General features: G+C 45.5%; 1 protein-coding gene across 15 annotated transcripts in view; it reads left to right on the top strand.

The window, feature by feature from the left end:
• Window positions 1–24,612, top strand: part of RIN2 (Ras and Rab interactor 2) — a 217,550-nt gene that overhangs the window by 140,789 nt on the left and 52,149 nt on the right. For 11 of the 15 annotated variants that reach the window (XM_044748549.2, XM_044748553.2, XM_044748554.2 and 8 more), the window contains one exon: window positions 15,257–15,357. In XM_044748549.2, the coding sequence (XP_044604484.2) occupies window positions 15,257–15,357 (101 nt within the window). Of the gene's footprint in view, window positions 1–10,130; window positions 10,434–14,042; window positions 14,157–15,256; window positions 15,762–24,612 lie in introns of those variants that run through there. The other 4 variants (XM_070485516.1, XM_070485511.1, XM_044748557.2 and 1 more) reach the window with 4 other exon arrangements.

Genomic DNA, 24,612 nt, shown 5'->3' with positions numbered 1-24,612 from the left:
TCTCCAGTAAATGTGAGTTGACAAGGACTTGCATTCCAAGTCTGCCATCTACCCATGCTATGCGTTGACATCTCTGGTCTCCTAATGCAGTATGTACTTTCCCGCCGTCAAAAGAACTTTTCTTTGGCAATTTGCACTGAACAGTTGCTGCTGTCATGTGTGCAGCTGGGCAGCTGAATTAAATTAGTGAGTTGAAGTATTAAGAAAACAACTGCAAGAGTTGATGCAGCCAGTATATATTTGGCACCTGCTATGCGACCAGCTGGACAAGATGCTGGATATACCTACATCTAAAGCATTGGTCTTGTTCTTCGGATCTTGTCCTCTAGTCCTCAGACCTCATTATTGTTCTTAATGCTAAAAAGAGGGTTGCAAACCTCTTCATCAAAGTTATTTTGTCTGTGTGGAGGAGAGACGAGGCCAAGCTAGCAATGGGACACTGGGCCCAATTCTGGTCACATAACCTAAACCAAAGCAGTGTTGCAAGAATAGTCCGAGGCACCCCTGTATACCTACCCATTACCTGGGAACACTAGGAGGGAGAAAGTCTCTGAGGGTGGTGAAGGCACCTGGCTGCTTATGGTGGAGGAGATAGCCTGAGAAGTCTCGCTCTGAATTTACTGTGAAAAGAAAAACATTGTCAGGTTCCCCAGCAGCAGATTCAGAGACAGGATGTGAATGCCGGTGGTCTCTTCTCTTCGGAAGGTGATCACAGGAAGCTCAGGTAGGGGAGTAGGGAAGTGAGACAGAGAAGGGAAGGTAGCCGCTGGGGCTCAGTCTTGCTGGGGACCTCTGGGAGGAGAGTGTCAGGGACTATCAGAGTTGTCCCTGCAAGGGGGCCAGAATGCTGGGTATTTATGCATCAAGTCCCATCCTGCTCTGAGCTCAGCCAGCAGGAGCATCCGCGAACCTTGGGCAGAGACTGCCAGGTGTTTGCGGTAGGAAGCCGTCACTGTGTAAGGGAGCAGTGACCTCCGAGGGTTACGGTCAGGCCACTACCAGTACCTGCTACACGTATCCTCTCTGAAATGTCGAGCCTTGGTGCCTCAGCTGAGTTCTGCATCAAAGCCTTGGTTCCTGATGAGGAACCAACTCTTTGCATTTTAGTAAGTTTCAGAACCTGGGTGATTCATCCCCTCAGCATTACTAATCATCTTCATAAGACTGAGAATGACCAGACTGTGCATTTTCTTAAAATCCAAATTCCCTTCTCAGAATCCCTCTGCCTTCTTCCTTCCCTAAACTAAACATATGTGCTCAGAGGACGTTGTCATACTCAATTTACAGAAAAAAAAATTCTTAATGGTCTGTTTCAAAATTTTCATTTTAATGTTGCAAGTTGTAGGTTCCTACCTCTTCTCCAAGTCCTTTCCCTTTGAATCTCCCCATTCATTTCTGTTTGTTTGTTGTTTTTAATTAAAACTGAAATTCCAAATGCAGCAGTTACTATCCCCAGGGGCCGTGTCAGCATCCCCTAAGTCAGCATTTCTTTAAGGGTTTCTGCAGAACGTTGCTCCCTGGAACGGTCATCAACGGAGAGTCCTGAGGGCAGAAGGTCTGCGGAATCCTGCACACCCCAGTCTCTGCCTGGAGACCCACACGGCACGGCAGCATCTTCAAAGGTTCTGAGGGGTCCACAGTGACCTTGTTTAATCGAATGTTTAAGTCATTGGATGTTTCCAATGTTATTAGGGCAGTAACCCTTTTTTGAAGTCATGCTTTTCACATCCTGTACTGCTAGTGTTGGGTGCAAAACATTTGAGGAAATACTACTTTAACACATACCCCAGCTCTCTCAGCGCATTTGAAATTAGTAGGCGTTTGGAGTGGGTTGAGCAGAAGCAGCGGGACACAGAAAAACTATAGCTGGGAGTTTACTCTATTTTTATAACTAGAAGAAAAGAGAAAACTTCCTTATATGTAACTATTTCAGATTCCTTATTGAAATCATCCCCTGGCATGGAATTCAATAGCTCGGCCATGGGAATTGGCAGAACATCTTATTTCCTTTGTTTTATCAAGGCCTGCACCAACCAAGTGATATATTGCTGGCACTTCCATTTGGCAAATTTAAGCAGTTATTTACAGAGTGTTGTATTGCCAAACCCAGGGGCTCTGAAGAAAACATGTCTAACTGCTATGCTGTGAACTCCAGTTTCTATATGAATTCCACTTACTGAATTATTCTTTTACTTCTATTTTTCCTAAAATAAAAATAATTGGGCTTTTTTGGTGAGGAAGATTGGCTCTCAGCTAACATCTGTTGCCAATCTTCGTTTTTTTTTTCTCACCAAAGCCCCAGTACACAGTTGTATATTCTGGTTGTAGATCCTTCTAGTTATTCTATGAGGGATGCCACCTCAGCATGGCTTGACAAGCGGTGCTAGGTCCATGCCCAGGGTCCAAACTGGCAAACCCCAGGCCGTGGAAGTGGAGCACAGGAACTTAACCACCAGGCCACCAGGCCAGCCCCAGTTATTTTTTCTATGAAAAAAATATGCTTATTGCAGAAGAATAAAAAAATGTAAGAAAGAAAGAGAATATCACCTACATTGTACCACCTCTAATTGTCTCACTTGGAAATGAGCCCTGTGAGTGTCTTGATGCTGATGCATCCAGAATTTTGCTCTGTCTGTAATTCTATTACATTACGTAAATCCATATATAAATGTATTATATAAATTGGCTCAGAGAATAGATACTGTTTTGCAACTTTTTCCCACTTAACATCACTATATTGATATATTGACATATATTGTACATATCAATAAATACATAACTGAGTCACCATTTTAGTGGCTGCATAGTATTCCAGTCCATTGTTATACCACACCTTAATGAGCCCACTGTCATTAGACATTTAGTCCTTTTTCCATTGTTGATTATTATAAATGAAGCTGCCAAGAACATTCTTTTATATATATATATATATATATATATATATATATATATATGATTATTTCTTTGGGTCAATTCCTAGAATTAGAAATGCTCGATTTAATAGTTTCATACTTAAATTATTGATATGTACATTCAGTTGACTTCCAGAAAGGGTGAGTCAGTATTTCTCCTCCAATGCTTGTAGAAAGTCCAGTGAAGACAGCTGTTCAGTAGGAAGCTGGAGGTGGTAAAAGGGAAGTGAATGTGACTACAACATTCACGCCACCACATTCCGGAAAGGCAAGGAAGGACAGCTGGCAATCACCAAGAGTTCAAGCCAAAAGAGGCGTTAGGAATTCATTGATCTATTTAACGTTTGAGGAACCTGAAGTCCAGAGAGGGTAAGCACCTCCCCTCCACACACACATACACAAGGCCAAGGACCCACAGTCGTCAAGTCTCTTAGAAGGGACAGCCCTAATCTTCAGGGATAATTTTCAAGAAATGAAAAACATAATTCTCATGCAAATACATAGTGAGTGTCAAAGATTGATTTAGCTCGTTAAGGAGAAAATCAACAGGATGTTGGAGCTGATTACAGATGGCAGAGACTAGTAAATAAATAGTGGACGAAGGAATCCAGTTTTGAACGAGCTTTAATGTCTGCTGGTAGCTGGCTTTGTGTGTCTAACTGTGCAAGGTTAGATACAAGCTTGATATTGTGGATATTCAACAATTTTTTGACCTTCCAACACTGCAATTTCATATAGTTCAACCTAATATAAAACTGGCTAAAGACGTACAGGGCAATAAAACCAAAACTTATGGGGTTATCTTTTCTACCAAACAAATATCATTTGCAATCTATCAATCTTCCAGAATGTCTACACCTGACTTTACAGAATCTGGGCCTTAAGAAAAAAAAAAAGAGTCAAACAAAATGACATCCCAGGTGATCCTTAGATAGGCTTGTTAGTGCCCAACCATGACTTTGAAAGGGAACTTTTTTTGCTTCAAGCTTTGCATAGTTTTCTCAACTGTAGGAGCAACATTTTATGGCTGAAGCGATCTGTGGGTGGACAAGGTTGATCTTAGTGGTGAACCTACCCATGCTGCATTGGGCAGCGTTTCCTCTGAAGTTTCCTCTGGGTTTCCTCTGAAGGCTTGAAGGCTGAAGGGCACCACATTCAGGTTTTAGCTCTCATTTCCCATGCAAATGGGCTCCTAGCTTCCAGTTTCCCAGGGACTTGGGACAGAGGTGCCTGCTCCCTGTGCAGGAACCTGCTTTTGCCAGGTTTCCAGCGGCTGTCGTGGTGGAACACCTCCCGAGAGGAGTCTGTCTTCCTGTCTCATCTGCAGAGAGCTCCAGGTGCAGCCCAGGAGGCTGGATGCCGGCTAGTCATCTCGGCAGCCCCGATTTTGTAAATTCCGGGCTGCTCGTCCCCACATAAGCATGTTTGTCACAAACAAGACAGCAAAACCAGCCCCTAACAATTGACCAGCACAACCTCAGGCCTCTTCAACTTAAGCTCCACGAAGACGTAGATGAGCAGATTTCAATTCTAAGATGGACTGATTTTTGAAATTTATCGTCTCTGAAATCATTTGTATCCTATAGTCAATGATGTGTTACAATTGTAAGTGGCAGCTCGTCTTTTTCCCTCGATGTCATATAAAATATGTGTCTTAGAATTGATAGCATCTTAAATTTGATGGAGCATATTGTGTTTTTTTCTTCCCTATTGTAGACCCAGAGCCTGATGCTTAGTAAGTACTCTATAAACATTTCTTAAAAATATAAAGAAAAAATGCACGCTCAAACTTAAACCACAAATGCTAAAACCAACCAGGGCTGTAGAAAACACCAGTGCCAACTCTTAGAAAGAACTTCATTCTTCATGGTGCTTCTCTCATTTGGCTTCTTACTTAAAACTCAAAAGCCATAGCAGTGATATGGTGACATCTATGACTCTGAGGTCATTGAAGACTCTAACAGAATACTGGCCCCAGACAAGTGGCAAAGTAGATCAGGACCTCAGCAGAATGATTGTTTCAAGATATACCACACAAGCTGCTTCCATATTTCTTATATTGAACTACAGACACTATACGCATCTTTAAAAATTGTTTTTATTTTTTGCCAAAGAGATGCTAAATTGAAACTTAGAGTGTTGGCTCTGCAAGGTCATTTCAAATATAGTTTAAAAAAAAAAAGGAAAAACAAGTCTGGGCTGGGCCTCCAGAAGTCGCACTGACTCGGCAGCACCTGTGTCAGCATGATCCTCCCAGCCCCTCCCAGCTTGCCCATATTTGGTGTCAAATGTCTGGCCAGGTAGGACCAAGCTGAGTCTCTTACATATTGGTAGAAGTGTTTTACAGTTTAGTCACTGGGGGACTGTGTTTAAAGCCAACGGCTTCGACTCAGTAAGAACGTAACCGGGATCAGAGGAGAGCTGCTGCATTCTGGATGTGCAACCAACCATGTTCCTGTGTTTGGTGGTGAATAATTTAAAAATCTTGAGCAGTACCTTGTTAGTGGGCTCACAATGTCAGCTGCTTCCCCTTCATGCCCAGCTGAGGTTCCAATGGACTAGGTGGAGCTCTACCCGCTCCATGTCCTGATTTACCCCCGGTCTAGAAGGAAATGAACAGGGAAGTTACAAAGAAGAAGGCGGAAGAGGGAAGAGCGCGCGTTCATTCAAGGACTCATGTATGCCAGGGACTGTCCTGAGCTCAGAGGATACAGCGGTGAGCAAAAAGACAGCGTTGCTGCTCAGTGGGTTTTACACCCAGGTTGGGGCCGTTTGGGAGAGCCTCTGGCTCCAGGAATAACCCACAGGCAGAGCCATCAACCTCAAATGGTGAAAGAGGGGGCTGAGCGGAAGGTTAGGGGGCATCTTGGATCAGCTTCCTCAGAAATAGTCCCAGAGCTAAAGATTTTCATGAAAGTGGCTTATCAGGAAGTGCTCCCAAGAGAAATCCATAGTGGAGTGGGGCAGAGAAGAAGGTCAGACACGGCTCCATCTTACTGGGAGCTTGGGGACAGTGTAGGTCTCACCTCAGAGTGGTGTCAAGCACAGGTGGGGGAGCCGGAGTATTTATACCTCAGAGTCACTGGTGGAGAACTGACTCTCAGGGTCCTTCTAGGTCTCTGTGCGCCAGACAAAGCAGGTGCCGGCTGTCCGAAAGCCATCCTCTGACAAGGGACTCGGGGCTGGCTGTGAGGGGCCAGGTTCCCTTCTCCTGACTACTCGCAGGAGGCATTAGGGGTCCCCTCCAGTGGAAGCACTAGTCTCAAGGGAGGTCATCAAACGCAGCCTGATTTTTGCCGGATTGTCAGATTTGCGGAAGGGCCAAGAGGCTAAAAGCTCTAGATTCTTGGTCTCTCAGTGAGATTCCCCAGGAGGTACCAACAGCACACAAGGGGCATCAGGTCCTGAATTTCCTGGGGCTCCCCTAATTTCAAATACTTCTCTCTGTTGTAGGTACATCCATGCTTGTCAGGCCCCTAACAAGCCGTGTGGAACTGAAGTGGCTTTGGGGACATAGCATGTGGAGGTCTCCCTAATGGGCATTGCACAAGGACCCGTGTCCCCCAACAGATACAAATAGCCAACACATCCTGCTACCTTCATCCCACTCCACACGTAGAGCACCCTGTAAACCAGGCCTCTCATTTTTCTGTCATCTGTGGGTGGAGTAAGTTGCCGAGCCTTCTCCCCTCCAGCAAATACATCTGCTGCAGACTTTACCTGCATCACCTCAGTGAACTCTTAAACAGCCCTGAGAAGCCCGCCTCAGCATAGCCTCAGTTCACGGACAAGGACATTTAAGGGGTCAAATTATTTACTCAAGGACATGCTGCTTGAAGCAGCACAGCCAGAGGAATTCCAAGCCAGGCATTTAGCCAAAATTCTGCTTTTAAATATTAAATTATTCACTTGCGTTTGTTTCCTCTAAATACTGCTATTTACTACTTTGAACTAAAAACAGAAAGTTACTCAGGTTGAACCATTCATTCCCTGAACTCAGAGGATGGGTGGGGGTTGGCTGGTTATTACCTTTTACTCTATGGAAGTGTGTTGGAGGCGTGTGGTATTTTTTTGAAGATGGTGAATGTTGTTTTGGTAAACAGGAGGGTTCTGATTGTGATTAAGAGGACGTTTTGAATCAGCAGGGCTGAGGTGGACATTTGCATAAATACTGTTGAGCTCATTTGCTGGCCTCTGGAATGAGAGATCAAGGACAGAGTTCTACCTCAAGCCTCATGGGGCACCGCCAGCCTTGGGGCACATTGGAAAAAGGCAGCCCTCTGGGCACACTCCTTGGCCTGCAGAAGGGACCTGGGGGCAGATACAGCGTCCCAGAGTCTAGGAGCTTGGGGAACCTGGTTCTGGCCATATTATAGTCATTCCTCACCTCCTCGTCCTGACTTCACGCCCCACTCAAAATTAAATTCCAGATGAATGAAAGTCCTACAAACAAATAAATACATTCTTTGTAAATAAGCAAAACTGTATATGTCTTAGCAAAAAATAGAGGAGACTATTACTTCAAGATAAGGAATGTCTTCCTAGACAAAGGTCAGTAAACAAGAGTCATAATGAACTTCTGATTCTATCAACATTAAAAGCCTAAGGAAATTTTAAATTTCTCTCATATAGAAAAGCAGTATGAAAGAAAATCTTTTAAATATTTGAGACAATGGATTCATGTCCATAACTTATGCAGCTTAAGAAAAATCAAGAAACCCTAAAATGAGCCACAGATAACTGAACAGGCAATCCTTCAGAGAAAGAAATACAAGTAGACAACAAAAATATAATCTGAGCAAAGCTCAGGAAGACAGTAAGAAGCCACTGTACTCATCAGATTGGCCAAAGCTTAAAAGTTTGGAAATAGCAAACGCTGGCCAGTGAGATGGATGCTTTCTAAGACGGTGGAGGCAGAGGAGATGGACTCAGTCCCCTGGAGGGCAACGTGGCACCAGCTCATAACCTCCCCACGCACGGAGGCCTGCGTTTTCCCTCGGCTTTCACACGGCACGCAAGGCTGTGCATCGCAGTACTGCTTGTGACCTCAAAACATTGGAAACAACCTAAGCGTCTATCAAAATAGAATGGATATGTGGTACATCGCCATGTGGTATATCCTTATGGTGGAAACCATTCCCACGTAAAATGAATGAACTAGGGCTTCATGTGTCAGTGTGGGTAAAGCCCACAGCATTTCACTGGGTGAAGTAAGCAAGCTACAGGACAGTCCGCCAGTATGATTCCATCAGGTGGAAAAAGCGATGACATTCAAGAATGGTACATGCAAAACTGATGATAGTGGTTACCTCTGAGTAGGTGGGATTCTGAGTGATGGGCAAAAAGAGATTAGCTTTAACTACAATAATATATGTTTTTCACTGGGAATGTATTCATGTATTATGTTTCTAATTGTAATTAAATTTCAAAAATATAAATGCAACCACACTTGGGAGATGTAACACACACAGTTTAAAAACAAAACAAAAGGGCAAGGCTCTGAGCTGCTTCAGCATCCTTCCCAAACACTCCTCTACAAATGAAGGGAAGAAGTCTTCATTACTTTTTTGTTTCCATGGTGACAATTCCTGGGAGCAAAATCATTTGAAAGTTTATAAGCAGCCCATTATTTTCCAGACTACTTTAGAAAAACTCCAACGTGAATGTGCCCATCAGACCATAATGCTTCTCCAGCTCAGCGGAAGCAGACAGGAGGAGGAATTGTTTGGGTCGTGTGGTTTTTCATGACCTGGAGATAGGTCTAATCCCACAGAGTGGATGGGATTGTAAAGGACCATCACACCCCAGGGCCAAGTTGCTGTACTTGGAGAATAGAAATTCCACAGCTGGGAGCCACGCACCTGACATTTCCCACACCCTAGGTTTCAAGTCTTCATCGTATCAGCAACTCATCCCTTTTCAAACCGCTGATAACGTTCCTGAGTTAGACTTGGAATTCGAGGAGCACTGTATCAGAACTTGCTCTATATGCACTTTCTTGTTTTATTTTTACTTGACCTTCAAGAGAATTTTTCTCCCTTTATCTAACCTTAAAAAGAGAAAACAAGATTTGGAGTCACTCTTGTTTTCCTCACTCCAGCCTCCTGTGCAAGCAGGGATTGCATACAATGACTTCTGTCCTCAGCTGGGGAAAATTGGTGTCCAAGATTGGGGACCTCTGGGCAGACAGGCAGAAGGAAGATTGGACTCTAAAAACACTGGTCTTTGTAGATCCAGGTCTGCTGCTGGTGATGACATGGTCTCCTTGCAGTCTGGAAGGTGTATGAATCTGTTTTAAGTGTCTTTTAGCTTTATTGGCTCTCCGCTTCACAGCAACAATCACCGTTAATAGAAAGAGAGAATTTAAATAGGAAGAGAATTCGGGGACACGCAAGTGCCTGTTGCCAAGTGTTTTAATCCCATTGTCCTTTTTAATCTTCCAACACCCTTCTCCCCATAGCATCGTCTTAGCTGCAGGGGTCCAAGGATGAGTGTGCCATGATGGATTCAGGACTCAGCCAACAGGGGACTGAGACAGGATTTGACGGCAGGTCTTCCAAACCCGAAGCTGATGTGCTCACCTCTACTGCGTGCTGCCAAACTACCAGCCAGTCCTGCGAGCTAGCCTGCCTCTGATCCGTACAAGGCTGCTGCTCGAAATGAGGCCCCTCAGATGAGGCTCCCGCCTCCAGGGAAATTACCCAGAATGATTACATAATGGTACAGATCTTTGCAGACTCCTGCCCCAGACTGGAGTGTGGCAGGCCCAGCCGTGTCCAGGTCTAGCCTGGGGTGTGACCTCAAATGGCGGGAAAGAACCTGGGGCTTCCAAATTCTCTAGTCCTTGGCTGGGTGCCAGTTGGCATGGAAATCACCCAGGTGAACACTTTGTTATGCATGAATACTGCCAGGTTAGGGACCCTAGGGCTTTGGGTTTCTTTCTTTTCTTTTCTTCTTCTTCCTCTTTTTTTTTTTTGGTGAGGAAGATTGGCCCTGAGCTAACAGCTGTTGCCAATCTTCCTCCTTTTTTTGCTTGAGGAAGATTGGCCTGAGCTAACATCTGTGCCAATCTTCCTCTATTTTACGTGGGATGCCACCACAGTGCAGCTTGACGAGTAGTGCTAAGTCTGAGCCTGAATCCAAACCTGCGAACCCTGGGCCTCTGAAGCAGAGTGTGTGAACTTAACTGCTACACCACCAGGCCAGCCCCAAGGCACTGGGTTTCTGAGTACAATGAAGGAGACCCAGGGACCCAACCCCTGGCCTGCCTTCCTCTCCTCTGTTGTTGTGGTCCCCAGGCACCCCTGCTCTGGCCTCTTCCCACTATGGCAGCCACAGCAGTTCCTGTCCTGCCAGCAGCCTGCTCTCTCCCTGCTTCGGAAGGCAAGCATACCTCCCCTCTGTTTCCCTCAGGGGATAAACACAGGCAACGCCCAGGCTTTACCAGAACTGGCTCTGCTCTGCCCTGTGCATGCTGATGGCTGTCTCTCGGCTCGAGGCCTTAGTCACTGGAGTTTTCTGGTAAGAACACAGATGCTGTGTTTTTGGTATAAGAACCACTGTCTCACCAACTTAGTGTGCTGGAACCTGGCATCCCATCTCGCTGTGATCGCACTGAGTAGCAGCTGCTTGGCTCTGTCACCACCTTCCCGGGGGTCCACACACGTGCTGGGCAGCCAAGGTATGGACAGCAATGCTTGCTTGCCAGCTTGTCAGATGCTTAAGCAGCCCCTTCCCGTCCTTGTAGGAATTCTGAAGAGGGACAGGGATGTGCTGAAGTGTTGGGTTGTGTAAGCGGATTTGGAGAAACTTCAGTTAGCACCAATTTTGATGAAGGACTTAGGTTGAAACTACTGTTGGCTTTAACATGGGAAAGCTTAGGTTAAAACTGGTCCCCTGGGAGGTGGTAAGTTATCTCTGTTTGCCCTCAAAGAATGAAATTTGGAAGAACGTAGGAGCATAAGGGATGAGACCAAACATCTACAAGAATTAAAAACAAACAAACACAAATGTGTCTGAGGACAATGTAGGAAACCCCTCACATCCAGTCAGTGACATCTGGGAAGACCTCAGAGCGGAGCAGACGTTTGGGGATGACTCTTGCTGGCGGAGGGGCCTGGTGGGTATATAAACAGACCATTCGGAGAGGCTCTGGAACACTGACCTTTGGTCCACTTGTCGGGTAAATCCCTCTGTGCTGTCAGTTGGATGAGTTTGGGAAGGATGGAGTGTGGGGAGAGAAAGAAGGGGCTGAAAAATCCCTCCTCCAGCAGCGAAGGGTGTCATAGCTGTCCAGCTAGGTGCAGCCTCTGTCTTCATCCACCTTTGTGTCCTGGGGTCACTGCACCTCCCTTCTGCATTATGGATGAGTGGGCTTATCGGTAGTTTGCCATCTGAATGCTGCTGAGTAGGACCCACACTTTGTAGTTTCTTAGTGTTTGGCTGGGAACAGAAAAGGAGGCTAGGGTGGAACATGGAGGTCTGGAAATGCACCCAAAGGTGTCAGCACAAGCAGGTCTGGAGGAAGCAGCTGGCCGGAGAGCATCAGCTGCCTCTCCTAGAGAAGGTCATTTGGGATTTTTATCTTCAGATGAATATGGTGGCCATGAGGTGACTGCGGGTGGAGAGGGTGGATGTGTCTGGTGACCCATTTTCCTGCTGAGGATGGGACTCTTTTCTCCTAGGTTTGCCTGAGGCTGTCTCTGTTCCTCCGTCAGACAGGGCTCTCTGCTCCCTTGTGGGCTGCGTGTGGCTCTTCCATCCAGGACCATAGCCATGGCCCAGATGGGAGGGGACACCAGCCCAGAGTGGCAGGGCTTCTCACAGACACTCAGCCTCCCCCGGCTCACCCCACTTGCTCCCACCTTCTCAGTCCCTCCATCTCCTTCCATTTTCATACGCATCCACCCTTTTTCTTATTTTCCTAACAATTTTGATATTATGAAGTATTTTAAACAGACAGAAAATCACATGTGACACGAAAACACGCATCACTAGCTCTGTCAAATCTTATCATTTTGCTATTTCATTTCAAGAAATAAAATCTTGGGCCGGCCGGTGGTGCAGTGGTTAAGTTCGCACGTTCCGCTTCTCGGCGGCCTGGGGTTCCCCAGTTCAGATCCTGGGTGCAGACATGGCACCGCCTGGTAAGCCATGCTGTGGCAGGCATCCCACATGTAAAATAGAGGAAGATGGGCATGGATGTGAGCTCAGGGCCAGTTTTCCTCAGCAAAAAGAGGAGGATTGGCAGTAGTTAGCTCAGGGCTAATCTTCCTCACAAAACAAAAAAGAAAGAAGATCTCACAGGTGGTTGAGTCTCCTGACCTGTGAACACCTCTGTCCATTTCTCCTCTAGAGGTAGCCACTGTCCTTGATTAGGACTGTAACCCTCCTATTGCATATTGGAGTGGTCTTCATATCTGTGTGTGTATCTACCAGCACTAAATAGTACAATTGTGCATGGTTTTAAACTTCATATACTGAATGTAACCCTTTTCAACTTTTCTTCCTTTTTTTTTTCCTTTTATGAAAGCTTTTTGACCTTTTGTGTTTGTATGTGTGTTGATGCATATAACTCTGACTCGTTAATTTTAACTGCTGTGTAATATTCCGTTCTTAGCCATTCTCCAATTGATAGACATTTAGGTGCTTATAATTTGGTTTTCTTCCAAATAGTGGTGCAGCAAATATTCTTTTAAAGGTCTCCTTACACCCATGTGCAAGAGTTTCTCTAGAGTGCATATCTAGGACGTCTGTGTATCTTCAACTCTACAAGATATTGTGAATTGCTCTCCGCAGTGGCTCTATGAACAATACTCCTCCAGCATCATGTGGGGATTCCTGTTTTCCCACATCCTGGAATATTTGGCCTTGTAGGAGTTTTTAATTTTTGCCGCTAGGACATATGTAAAAGGAGATCTCCTGATCATTTTCTCTTCCAAGGCCCCAGTGCTTCTAGAAGCTCTACCTACTACCCACACCCTAGTCACACACAAAGGGGAAGGATCAAGCATGCAGGACCTGGCTGGCCTCCCATCTGACCTCTGAGTATTGAGAGGTGCAGAGCTGTTTGTAGGCTAATAGCTATTTGCTATTTGCTTCTCTATCTACACTCGTCCCTTAGATAATCTCTGCCTGTCACAGGATTTGGGAATACTAACACATATGCCAGTGACCTCCAAATGTATAAATATCTCCATCTTCAATGTCAAAAGCCACTTCAATTTAATTGATGGCCAATAAGCGACTTAAATAAAACTTAACCTACCCAATGTCCAACTCAGTTTCGCCCTCAAGCCTAATCCTTTCCCATATCAATCAAGGGCACTGCCATCTGTCTGATTGCTCAAGCCCAGAACTTAGGGGGTGTCCCTTATTCCTCTCTTCCCACCACCCCCACATTCCATCCATCAACTTCTATCAATTTCTATGTCAAACTGGTTCTGGATTTCATCCCTTATTTATTTCTTTTCTTTTTTATTTTTTTGAGGAAAATTATCCCTGAGCTAACATCTATGCCCATAGTCCTCTATTTTTTCAATATATGTGGGATGCCTGCCATAGCATGGCTTGATTAGTGGTGCACAGGTTCGCGACCAGGATCTGAACCCGGGAACTGTGGGCCACCAAAGCAGAGCACACGAACTTAACCACTACGCCACAGGGAGGGCCCCTCCCCACTTTTTTCTAATTCCACTGCTACCACCTTGGTCCAAGCCGCCATCATCTCTTACCTGGATCCCTGCAGTTGCCTCCTAAGTGGTCTTGCTGCTCCTCCTCTTGCCCTTACAAACCATCTCTAATGAGGAGACAAAGTGATCTTTTTAGAAGATAAAACAAGTAAAATGTCGTTCCCCTGCTTAAAGCCCTCTGATGGTTCTTAGTTTAGAAACCTCAAATCCAAGGATACTGCCATCTAGAATGCTGATGAGCTCCGGTCCCTGACTGCCTCTCCTTCCATATGACTCCGCAGCCTCTGGGACTTTCTCCGTGTAGATGGGTCTTCCCTTGATTGTTTCATGACTCCCTTGTCATTCAGGGGCTCCATCACTTCCGCAAAGACCTGTCCTGGCCATCCCACCATGGTGAGAGTAGTCCCTACAGAATCACTCACTTCTCTTTTCATTCTAGAACTTCTCAGTGCTCTGTGCTGGGGTCTGTGCCCCACCAGAATACCATCTCTGTGAAGATTGTCAGCCTTACTCTATATTTGTGGTGCCTGGCATGAAGTGAGTGGCCAAAAAGGTTTGTAGAATTAATGAATGAATAGATGGGGTGAACATTTTAGAACAACCTATATGCTCAGATGAAGTTTCTCCCAGAGTCTGACTGGGATAAACGCTGCTTGACATGCTAGAAACATTTGTCTTTAGCTACGAGTGATTCTCAAAGTTTTTAGTCCCAGGATTCCTTTACACTATTAAAAATTATGGAGGACCCTAAAGAGCGTGTGTTCATGTGGATTCTATCTACAGACATTGGCTGTATCAGAAAATGAATGGATAAAATTTTTTAATGTTTATTAAAACAATAATCTAATACATATTGACATGACATTTATATGAGAAATAACTACTTCTAAAAAAAATTAGCGAGCAATGCCACACTTTGAGAACAGCTGCTCTGTGTACAGTGCCTGGTTAGCACCAGGAAAGATTCTGTTGAATGAGTGGATAGGTGGGCTCAAGCATTTAGACCAGCCTTCAGGGTCAGATGGAGCCTCTTCCCAGGTGTGAGTGGGGGATATGAGACCACACCAGCCTTCTGCAAGAAGACGGCACGTTTCCCCCTTCATTCCCCGTGGCTGCCCCGCCCGCCCAAGCACCCACTCCCGGCCCCACGCCACCGGCTCTCTTCCCCTTTCCCTAAGTCTTTTCTCATCAAAAAAAAAAAAAAAACACAGAAAATAAGTTGAGAAATAAGTACAATGCCATTGAAAATTGATTTGCAAGCTGTATATGTCTTTAAAATATGCTTATTTCTGTAACCACGATTGTATAAATGTTAATCCAGGGAATTCCTCTTGAGTTTTCCCTTGATGATATGAATGTTGAGGCCTGGTTTCACCAGGATTTGTTTATTTCTCTTTGTATTCATGTTGAGTAACCAAACTGGGTGTCATATTCTTTTTCTTAGGGCGATACCGAAACCTAAGTTCTTCCTCTTTCTATTGAAGAAGCTGCTCCCTCTCTTATTTTTTCATCTGGGGAGAGGAAATTCACAGAGCCAGGACTTAAAAAAAAAAAAAGGTGGTCCTCTCTGTGCTGTGGAAGGGACTGGAGTGTCCCGGCTCGGGGCACGCCTCTTCCACTTGCTGACGTCACACTATTTTTGTCTTTGAACAGCTCATTGACACGATAGCCTCGGAGATCGGAGAACTGAAACAGGAGATGGTGTGGACAGATGTCAGCCTGGAAAATGGCTTGGGACCCACCGAAGCCCACAGGTGACAGAGGCGATTAGGCGTCGCGTGCGAGATGGGGGCTGCGTGAACCCTGTTAGCTGCGAGGACTGCCATTCTGGTCACTCCTCAAGTTTGGGAACTGGGAGAGTGGTGGCCGCTCCAGATGAAGCTGTCTGTAGGAGGTGGGAGGGGCCCAGGAACCAGTTGTCTGCTTGTTTATTTTAATCACTTTGAAGGCACTTGAACTTTCCACCCTCTCAACTCCTCCTGGCACCAGAACCCGGACACCTAAATTTCTCTCTGCCATATCCACCTACTCACAATGATGGAAACAGTAACGCAGCAGGATCCTCCGTGTGCAAAATAGAATTCAGTGTAGCCCACGTGAGTCTCCAGAAGGTTTAAAGGGGAGCACTAAAGAGGATGGACTCATTTTGCGTTCTCAGGTCAGAAAAAAACCCCAGCACTTACTGTACCCATTAGGCTGAAAGTGATTGAGTGTATTGGAAATTGGATGTGGTTGAAATGATTAAGAAAGGGGAGGCCATGTGGTACACTGGTGAAGTCTGGCCCGTTGTGCCCATACTGCAGGGGATCTGAGTAGGGCTGTGTCTGAAGAATGGTGGTGCAGAGGTCGGGGTGGGTGGCAGGTTGGAGGAGACGGCCACGACCTGCTCCAGCGCTTGAATGCTGTAATGCATTGCTAGCAAAGACAGCAGAATATGCTCACTACAAAATGACTTGGACGCTTGGAGCCTTGGAGGCCAGATTCACGATCAGCTTCCCCTTTCCCCAGGAAACGGGGTTAAGGTTGCCTGATGCCATGAGAGGGTGAGCTTGGTGGAGTGGTTTTTGCCTGCAAGTCGTGAGACGAGACGGGCAGGAGGAGTGGGCGGGCGGCGGCCCTGGCTGTGCAGGCAGGTTTCAAACCAGCCCAACCAGTCCCGCCACAGACGGGAGAGTGTGCAAACCCGGGAGGCATTTTGCAGTGGAAGGAGGTGCTTTAACTCCCGTGTCTGTCCTGGAGGAATTGTATTTCCCCTTAGCTGTGGGAACTCTGTGCGCGTTGCAACTCCTTTCCTTCTCCACAAAATGACGGGAGTAGACCAGATGGTCTCCTGGCTGCTCGCAACAGCACCCAGGCCTTCTATGAGTCCTCTAGACCTCAATGTGATGGCTTCCATTGGTGAATGTTTTCCCATGGACTCGGCAAGTGCACACAATGATTTTTCATTAGAGGCTTTCTGCCTCACATTCAAATTCTGAGGAAATTTAGCCAGGGGATTTCTCTTTACCCTTTTCATTACTGATCTAAAATTAAATTGAGAGTCTAAGTTGATGACCAGGTCCCTGAACCTCCTGACTCCCCTCTGAGGTAAATCTCCTGTATGACCCCATTCAGCTGACGTGGGACCTGGATGATGTGGGAAAAAGCCGGACTAATGAGGCTGTGGCTTCTGTGCTGGGGTCTCTCACTGATTTTTTGGAAGCATGGAGTGCTGACTTTGCCTTTAATTCCTCCACTTTTGCCCAGTGGCTTCAGGAGGGCCAGATAACGGAGAGGCAGGGTAAAGGGGACTTTGTGTTGTTTCCACAATGAAGGCAGAGCAGCGCAGATGGGGAGTGAGAGCAGGAGCGGGGAGGCTAGCAGAGCCTCCTCAAGTGAAACCGCTGTGGTGAGAAGAAGCAGTCGGCCTCTGGGGACCTCGGCTGGACACATTCTGGTGGCTGCGCAGACGCATCGCAGTTGCCTTCCTCTGTGGCCTCAGCCACCCCAGCTGCCGTCACCGGGACGTGTCTGTGGCTCCCCAGTTTGTTAAACACTGGGTTAAGTGCCAGCCTGGTGCCCTAGGTTAGGAGTGCTGTGCCCCTACCTGCGCTGGCTTTTGGCTGCTCGCTCGTGGTTGATGTTGAGAAGAGCTTGAGATCTTTAACATTTTCTTGTGTCATGGACCCCTTCTCAGAATAGTATTTTAAATGCATGAAATAAAATATGTAGGATGACATAGGGAAAACTATTATATTGAAATACAATGATCAGAATTTTAAACGTGCATGATTTCATAGCACAGGTACTTTATTAACATGATAAGTAACAAGGTGTAGCTGTGGGTCTGGGAACTGCTGTCATCTGGAAGCTGAGACGAGCATAAACAGTACTACTACACCAACAAGGAAACATGTGGGGCTTCTCTTGGTGACAGTTTCAGCTGTTGAGAGAATGACTGAGATTTCTTGCCTGCATTCAAAATGGGAGGAAGTTAATTTCAAAACCAGGTTAGTGAAAGAAAACATGTCACTTTTTTCCATCTAGTGCTCAGTTCCTACCTCCCGTCCCATCAGTGTCGTCGGACACAGTCCCTCTACCCGCCCTTCCTGGACCACTGCTGGGCTTGGCATCAGGGACCCCATGCTGCTGGGTTTCCACTCACCTCGCCCGCTACTGCTTTCCGGCTGGGTCCTCTCATCTCCCTGGCTCCTCACCCTGAGCACCCAGAGCTCAGGCCCGGAGCCTCCTCTCGTCACATCTCCCCTCCTCTCTCTCCCACAAGCCTTGAGCAAGATGCTTAAAAGTCTCTGTGCCTCAGTGTCCACACCAGTAACATGAGGATAATAAGAGAGCTTTACCTCAGAGTTGTTAGGAAGATAAAGGGAGCTAAGAGTTGTAAAGGACTTAGCGCCATGTTGGCACGTGGTAAACACAATACAGTCATGCATCTTAACGATGGGGGTATGTTCTGAGAAATGCGTCATTAGGTCATTTTGTCGTTATGTGAACATCATAGAGTGTCCTTACACAAAACCAGATGGTATAGCCTACTACACAGTAGGCCTCTGAGGCTCAAATACTTTAGAATTGCCTAAGGCTGGGCATCTTTCATTCATTCACCAAATATTGTGTGTGCTATACGCCAGACACTACTGTAGGCACTGGAAAAACAGCCCTGAGCACAGACTAAACCCCTCCTCTCACGGAGCTCATATGGTCCTAATCTTATGGGACCACCATCGTATGTGCAGTTCCTCATTGACGGAAATGTTATGTGGCACACAACTGTATATTGTTTACTGAAAAAAATGTCTAGAGTAATTTCCTAGGTAATCCCATCCTGGTGGCTTTGATACCATCTATATATTGGTGATTCCCAACTTATATCCCTAGGCTGGACCTCTCGAATCCAGATGTTTACATCCAGCTGCCCACTCAGCCTGACCTTTGGCATCTCTTATGAAAATCAAGACTGAGCCCTTGGTTTCCCTTCACAGACCTGCTTCTTCCATCCCCATAACTGTGCCTCCAAGTGCTTGGGCCTCACAGTCATTCCTGATGCCTCCCCTTCTCTCATAACCGCCCTCCCATCCATCTCCACATCCTGGCAGCTCTACCTTTAAGATAGCTCCTGGACGGGGCACCACTCAGCAGCAGCACTGCTGGAGACCCCTGCCTGGTGCCTCTGCTTTCCCATGTGCACCTTCTCTGAGCTGTTATCTGAGCAGCATAGAGAATGACCTGACTTTAGTTCATCTAATCCAAATCATGCCACTCTGTTCAAAGCCCTTCAGGAGTTTTCTATTTAAAACCAAATCATCACATGGCCCTCGAGACCCCACAGGATCTGACTCCTCACATCGCCTCACCATCTCTTCTCTTAGTCTCTCCCCCTCCATCACTCCGCTCCAGGTGCACGGGCTCCCTGCCAAGCAGCCTCCTACCTCCCGGCCTCTATACTTTCTGCTCCCTCTGCCTGGAATACCCTTCCTCCAGGAAGCATTTACCCTTGGCCTCTCCCTTCCTCTGTCACCTTAGCTGGCTTTTTCTTCTTCATAGAACTTGTACAGATCTGACATATACTCCCTTGCTTCGTTGTGCATTTTCTGCCTCCCAGCACTGGAAGGTGAGCTCCGTGAGAGCAGGGGTTTAGTCTGTGCTCAGGGCTGTGTTTCCAGTGCCTACAATAGTGTCTGGCATATAGCATACACTCAAATATTTGTTGAGTGGATGAAAGATGTCAACCCTTAGGAGGCCTCTTGCAGAAATAAGACATCACCCTTGTGAAGCAATTAGGGGACACCAGATAAGGCATAAAAAATAAGAAGTTGAAAATGTGTGAGAGGCCTTCAGATTCCTCCCTAGCAAAGAAGAGGAACCAGAACCCCTTCCCTCTAGCTTCCAGCCATGCTTCCTCCAGCAATTCTGAGTTTGGGCCCTGGTAAACGTTTGCCAATAGAGTAGGAGCTAGTTAGATCTATCCCATGCCTTTGGTAGTGTTTTGCCAAATGGAAGCTAGGAGGCCAGCAGAAAGATGAGGGGTTTCTTGTTTCTGATTATCTGCTTTCTCTACATACTGTTTCCTCTGCCCTCTTTCTTCCCACTCCATCCCCCTGAAAGACTAGAGTATAGGAAAACAAAGTCTTTTTACTTTCCCCTCCCTCCCCTGGGATTTCACAATCCTTTTTCAGGTGGGGGTAGGGTGTCTGTTTGGGCCGGCCAGTGCTCCACCCTCCTCACCACCTGGACCCATTGCCTGAGACGAGTCTGTAAAGATTCTTTTGTCCTCAGGTAGAACAGAAGACTCAAACCAAACAACTTCCTGAAATGAGACTCAGGCTGAGTGTCCCAGCCAGACCAGCTCATCGCAGGCTATTGCTGGCTTTGTCTACCCTCTTACTTTCCTTTATCTCCCTCACTCCTGTTGTCACCTGGCTGGTACTCTCCAGCCCAAGTGGATCACTAGGGATGCCCAGGGTCCTGAAACTCCACATCTCCACCCCACCGTATTCAGTGCTACAATGTAGGAGTTGATCACCACTGTTGGCCTTGTCTGGAAGGGTCTACGTCCCTGGGAAGTTCTGAGCTTCCCAGCACCTATGTGACAGCATTGATATCAAAACCACAAGAAACTCAGACTCCCAGTCCCTGGTACAACCCTTCAATTCCTCCCTTAACTAGAGGTTAGAAACCAAGAATAGAAGAGAATAACAGTGGCTCACAGTCTAGGGAAGAAATGCCCAGCATTCCACTTAAGTAAGTCTCCAATAGGACACCAGTGAACCTGCTGGCTGCTCTGTGACCTAATGAATGAAACCCATTCTCGCTTAGTGCTACTTTTACAAAACTTTCCACTAAAGTAAAACATAATTGAGAAAGAGAGCACACAAATCAATATAAAGCTAGATGAATTTTCACAGAGTAAATACTACATAACAGCATCCAGATTAAGAAACAGAACATTCTTGGCACCCCTCAGTGCTCCCTTCTAATCCCTGTGCACCCCAAGGGTAACCACTTTCCTAACTTTTGTTGCCATGGATTAGTTTTGCCTGTTTTTTAACTTTATATATCTGGAATCATACAACATGTGCTCTTTTAACTCTGACTTCTATCATTCAACGTTTTATGTAGGATTCCATTGTGTGAACACAGCACAATTTGTTTATCTGTTCTACTGTTGAGAGATATTTGAGTTGTTTCCAATTTGGTGCTATTTTAAATAATGCTGCTATGAACATTCTTGTGCATGTCTTTTGGTGAATGCACGTGACATGCTTGAGTTAGGAATATAGGAGTGAAATTGTTGGGTTGCAGGATGGTTATATATTCAACCTTAGTAAATAGTGCCCAACAGTTTTCCAGAGTCATTGTATCAATTTGCACTTCCACCAACAGTGTGTGAGAGTTCTCAATGCTCCATTCTCATCTGCACTTGGTACTGGCTGCTTTTTCATTTTAGCCATTTGGATGGGTGTGTGGATTTAGAGCTTCTGAAACCATGATGTATAGAGACGGGTAAAGAGTACCTGTATCTCAGTGCTCTGGGACTCAGGAATGGGGATTCTTTACTTTTGATGGAGCGTTACAGTTTTTCCACATGTCTAAGTTTAACGTTAAAGTGGAGAATTCTGAGCTCATAGCCAGTTCATCGGGTGATATTTATGGAAACTGGGGCGTGGAAAGGATTATTTGGAAGGAGGAGATGAAAAGATAAAATAATCCAGAAACTATGAGAAAAGTGCAAATAGATACGTACCTTTTATTATTTCTATTTCTACTTTTGAATCTTAGGCCTAACAACCTTTCAGCAGGAAAAAATTGGTAATGAAATTCCCCCCATCTCTTAAATTCTTTTGCATTACTTTGTTCAGTACGTATATGCGGAAATATTCAGCGTCTCATGAATTGATTTGGCCAAGGCCATTAGCTGCGTCATAACTAAAAAATCTATGCGCCTAAATCTGATACAGCTATTTTTGGAGTTTAAACTGCCTTTAAACTCAGAATACATCTGCATCCAAGGCGATTTCCTATATTTAAAAAATATATGTCCTCAAGTTCAGTGACTTCAAACACAGAATGTAATGTCCCTTCATTTTATTCCTTTCCATCTTTTCCTCTTGAAAACATCGGATACAAAATGACTATTATTTATTGATTTATACCCACTTTTGCTCTTCTGAAGATTTTAGAGAGCGTATCCGTGACGTCATTTGGAAGCAAGTTCAAATCATCAGGTGCAAAAATCACAAAAATTTTGTCTTCTTACAGTGTCTGTGTCGTGTACAGTGTTAGCCTGCAAAACAAATATTTCTCTCTTTTACCCTATCTGGAAAACTGCCTGCACCTCAGGCCATTGGTTTGAGGCTTGAGGCCCATCCTAAGGTTCCGCAGATTCTGAGAGCAGGCTGTTCTCCGAGAACCTGTCAGAAAGGTTGGTTTTCCTCCATTACTGTGAGCTCCAGTCTGGCTTACCAGAACGTGAGAAGCTCACAATAATCGTTTGCTACAGATTGTTAGATGTATCTTGCAGTATCTTAGGCTCCTTGAAAAAAGTGGTGTTATTAAAATTTATGGTTCCTTCTCACACATTGTCTATTTCTGAGAATTGTAAATGCACGTTTCTACTGATTCTTGGATACTTGTCACTGCCTCCCTCTTCACATTCTTTGAAGACAATCTGGTGGGAAAACAAGGTAGAAAAGCCCTTTGACTTGGGTCGAGGTTGTGTTCTGAAAGACAGTTGAAAATCTGTTGCCTGAAACAGCCAAGTGAACCATGGACACGGCCACTCTTTCCTTCGGGGAAGGAAGTGGGGCGGGGGCACACTTTGAAGGGTTGTGTTTATAATTAGAGGAGGTCATGTAGTGGTAATCGTTTTGCAGTAGTAAGACATTTTCCTATCCTGCCTGTTGAGGATATTCTGCTATGACTAGCTGATCAGTTTCTCCCCTAACCCCCCCCATAGTGTTTTCTTATTTCAAGCCACCAAAAGGTTTTGGAATGTAGTTTCAAGGAATTTTGTGTGAAGATTGACCAACTCTTTGTTCAATGTAGCAACAATTAAGTTCAACTTAAAGAAAATATTTATTGAGTGACGCTATTTGGTAAAATACCTGGATAGTGGAGCCTGGGGATTTACACAGCCTAGGGAGAAAGAATTGTAAACAAATGAGTATCATGTAATGGAATGAGGACGTAACAGAGGACTATGCCAGGTGAATAGAGGCGTGCACCAGATGTCCTGGAAACCTTGGGGGATGGGGTAGGGGCAGCGGGTAATTCCAGGTAGGAGGTGGTTTTAGAAAAGATGAGATTTGAGACTCAACATCAACCTTAAAGAATGGGATAAGCAAGTATAAGTATGGCCTCCAGATCAAAAATGGCCAAAACAGCTGTTTAGTCTGTCTTGATTAGTGATATCTGTGATATTGGGGAAAGTTTTTGAAAAGAACATGTAAGATTTCTTTTTTGATTACCAAAAGCACAACACAATAAATAAAAATAAATATTACCATGCACCCACCCCCTGAGAAAGAGCCACTGTTGAGCGTTTGTTGGCTATTTTATTTCTTTGTCTTGGCGTGTGTCCTTCTGATGCTTTTCCGTGTGTTGAAGTGGTAGATCATGCATGATTTCCACCGATTTACAAGGGTGTTTTTGATCGTCCTGGAAATGCACAGTGTGTCCTAGAAATTGATTCCAGTTGTGTTGAGGGGTAGCATCTTCCAATTTAGTGGCTGGCTTCCTGTCAGCAGTACACTTGGGCACACACAACTGTGACAGCCACCTACTCTCCAGTTAGACACATTTTCCCTTTTGCAGACCTTGCCTCATTGCTGGTGTTAGTAGTTGATTCTGCCACAGAATATCTGCTTGGTTAGAATGCAGTTGGGATTCAGGCCAGCTCAAATAACACCAGTGTAACCAAAAGCGTTTCTAGACTAAGAAGTGCGAATCCACAAAACGCTTCCATTTCCGGGAAGCCTCGTGCATGCCACTGCTCAGACTCGAAGGTCAGCGGCCGAGCTTCGAGCCCGCCTGGCTCCTTTGCCTCCTGTTTTCAGCTCCAAGGGTACCCGGGACAATAGGTTCTTTGTTTCTATTGCTTAGTTTTACAGGAATGAATGAACGCCCCTGCCAGCGTTGGCTCCAGATCTGCCCTTTTCATCTCTAGCTGGAGGGTCAACGAGAGGAAGTTCATAAGCAGAAAAGTCACCAAATCCTCCTCTTGTGAAGGTGGCGGTGCCTCCACCCCAGGGGCAGACGTGTTTTTTTTGTTGATGTTTCCATTTCCGTATTCTTTCCTCCTAGTCCTCGGTAGATGAAGCTTGAAAATCATCAAAGGCCCTAAAAGTTTTTCACATAAATCCTCCTTCAACATGCTTTTAGAAATCTTTCTGAGGAGGTTGAGGCCTCCGCAGTCAGAAAGCAGCAGCCCTTAGCGATGCAGGAATAAAATCCGCAACCCAAAACACGTTAATCTTTTTCCTTCCAGAGTTTAGGGGACAAAAAAGGTCTTGCTTGAGAAATTCAAATATCAACTTGCATGGTGTAGGGTGTAACTGCACCAGTTAGAGAAATGGTCCCATGCCCAGTTCTATCAATTTCTAGTGTTTAACCTCTCATAAGGAGATAAAATGAATGGCCTCTAATATCCCTCCCAACCCAGGGAAACTGAGCGATCCTTCCAGGACGTCCCTTCCCCAGGCCTCTGCCCATCACTTTTCCCATTTTGGGTGGTGGCCAAAGATTCCTCAGCTCACCTGGCAATTTCTCTCCTATAAACTGAGAAGTTAGCCAGGACCCCCACATGTAGCCAGAATGAAGTTGGGCCTGCCTTCCTCTCCCGACTTAAATATTACAGAGTAGGAGTTTAATTCAGCTTCACAAATTCTAAAGAAGTGTTTTCATGATTGAAAGTATTAGGAAATCATTGGACATCAACAACTAGGTATTCTTGAAAAGGAAAGTTTGCTGGGAATTTATTTGCTGTGTGTATGTATGGGTGTTTAACAAAAATT

The sequence above is a fragment of the Equus asinus genome, chromosome 15, assembly GCF_041296235.1.
Source record: "Equus asinus isolate D_3611 breed Donkey chromosome 15, EquAss-T2T_v2, whole genome shotgun sequence".
NCBI classification, from domain to species: domain Eukaryota; kingdom Metazoa; phylum Chordata; class Mammalia; order Perissodactyla; family Equidae; genus Equus; species Equus asinus.
Note: the sequence above shows the minus strand (reverse complement) of the source record. Positions and strands in the feature narration are given on the sequence as shown.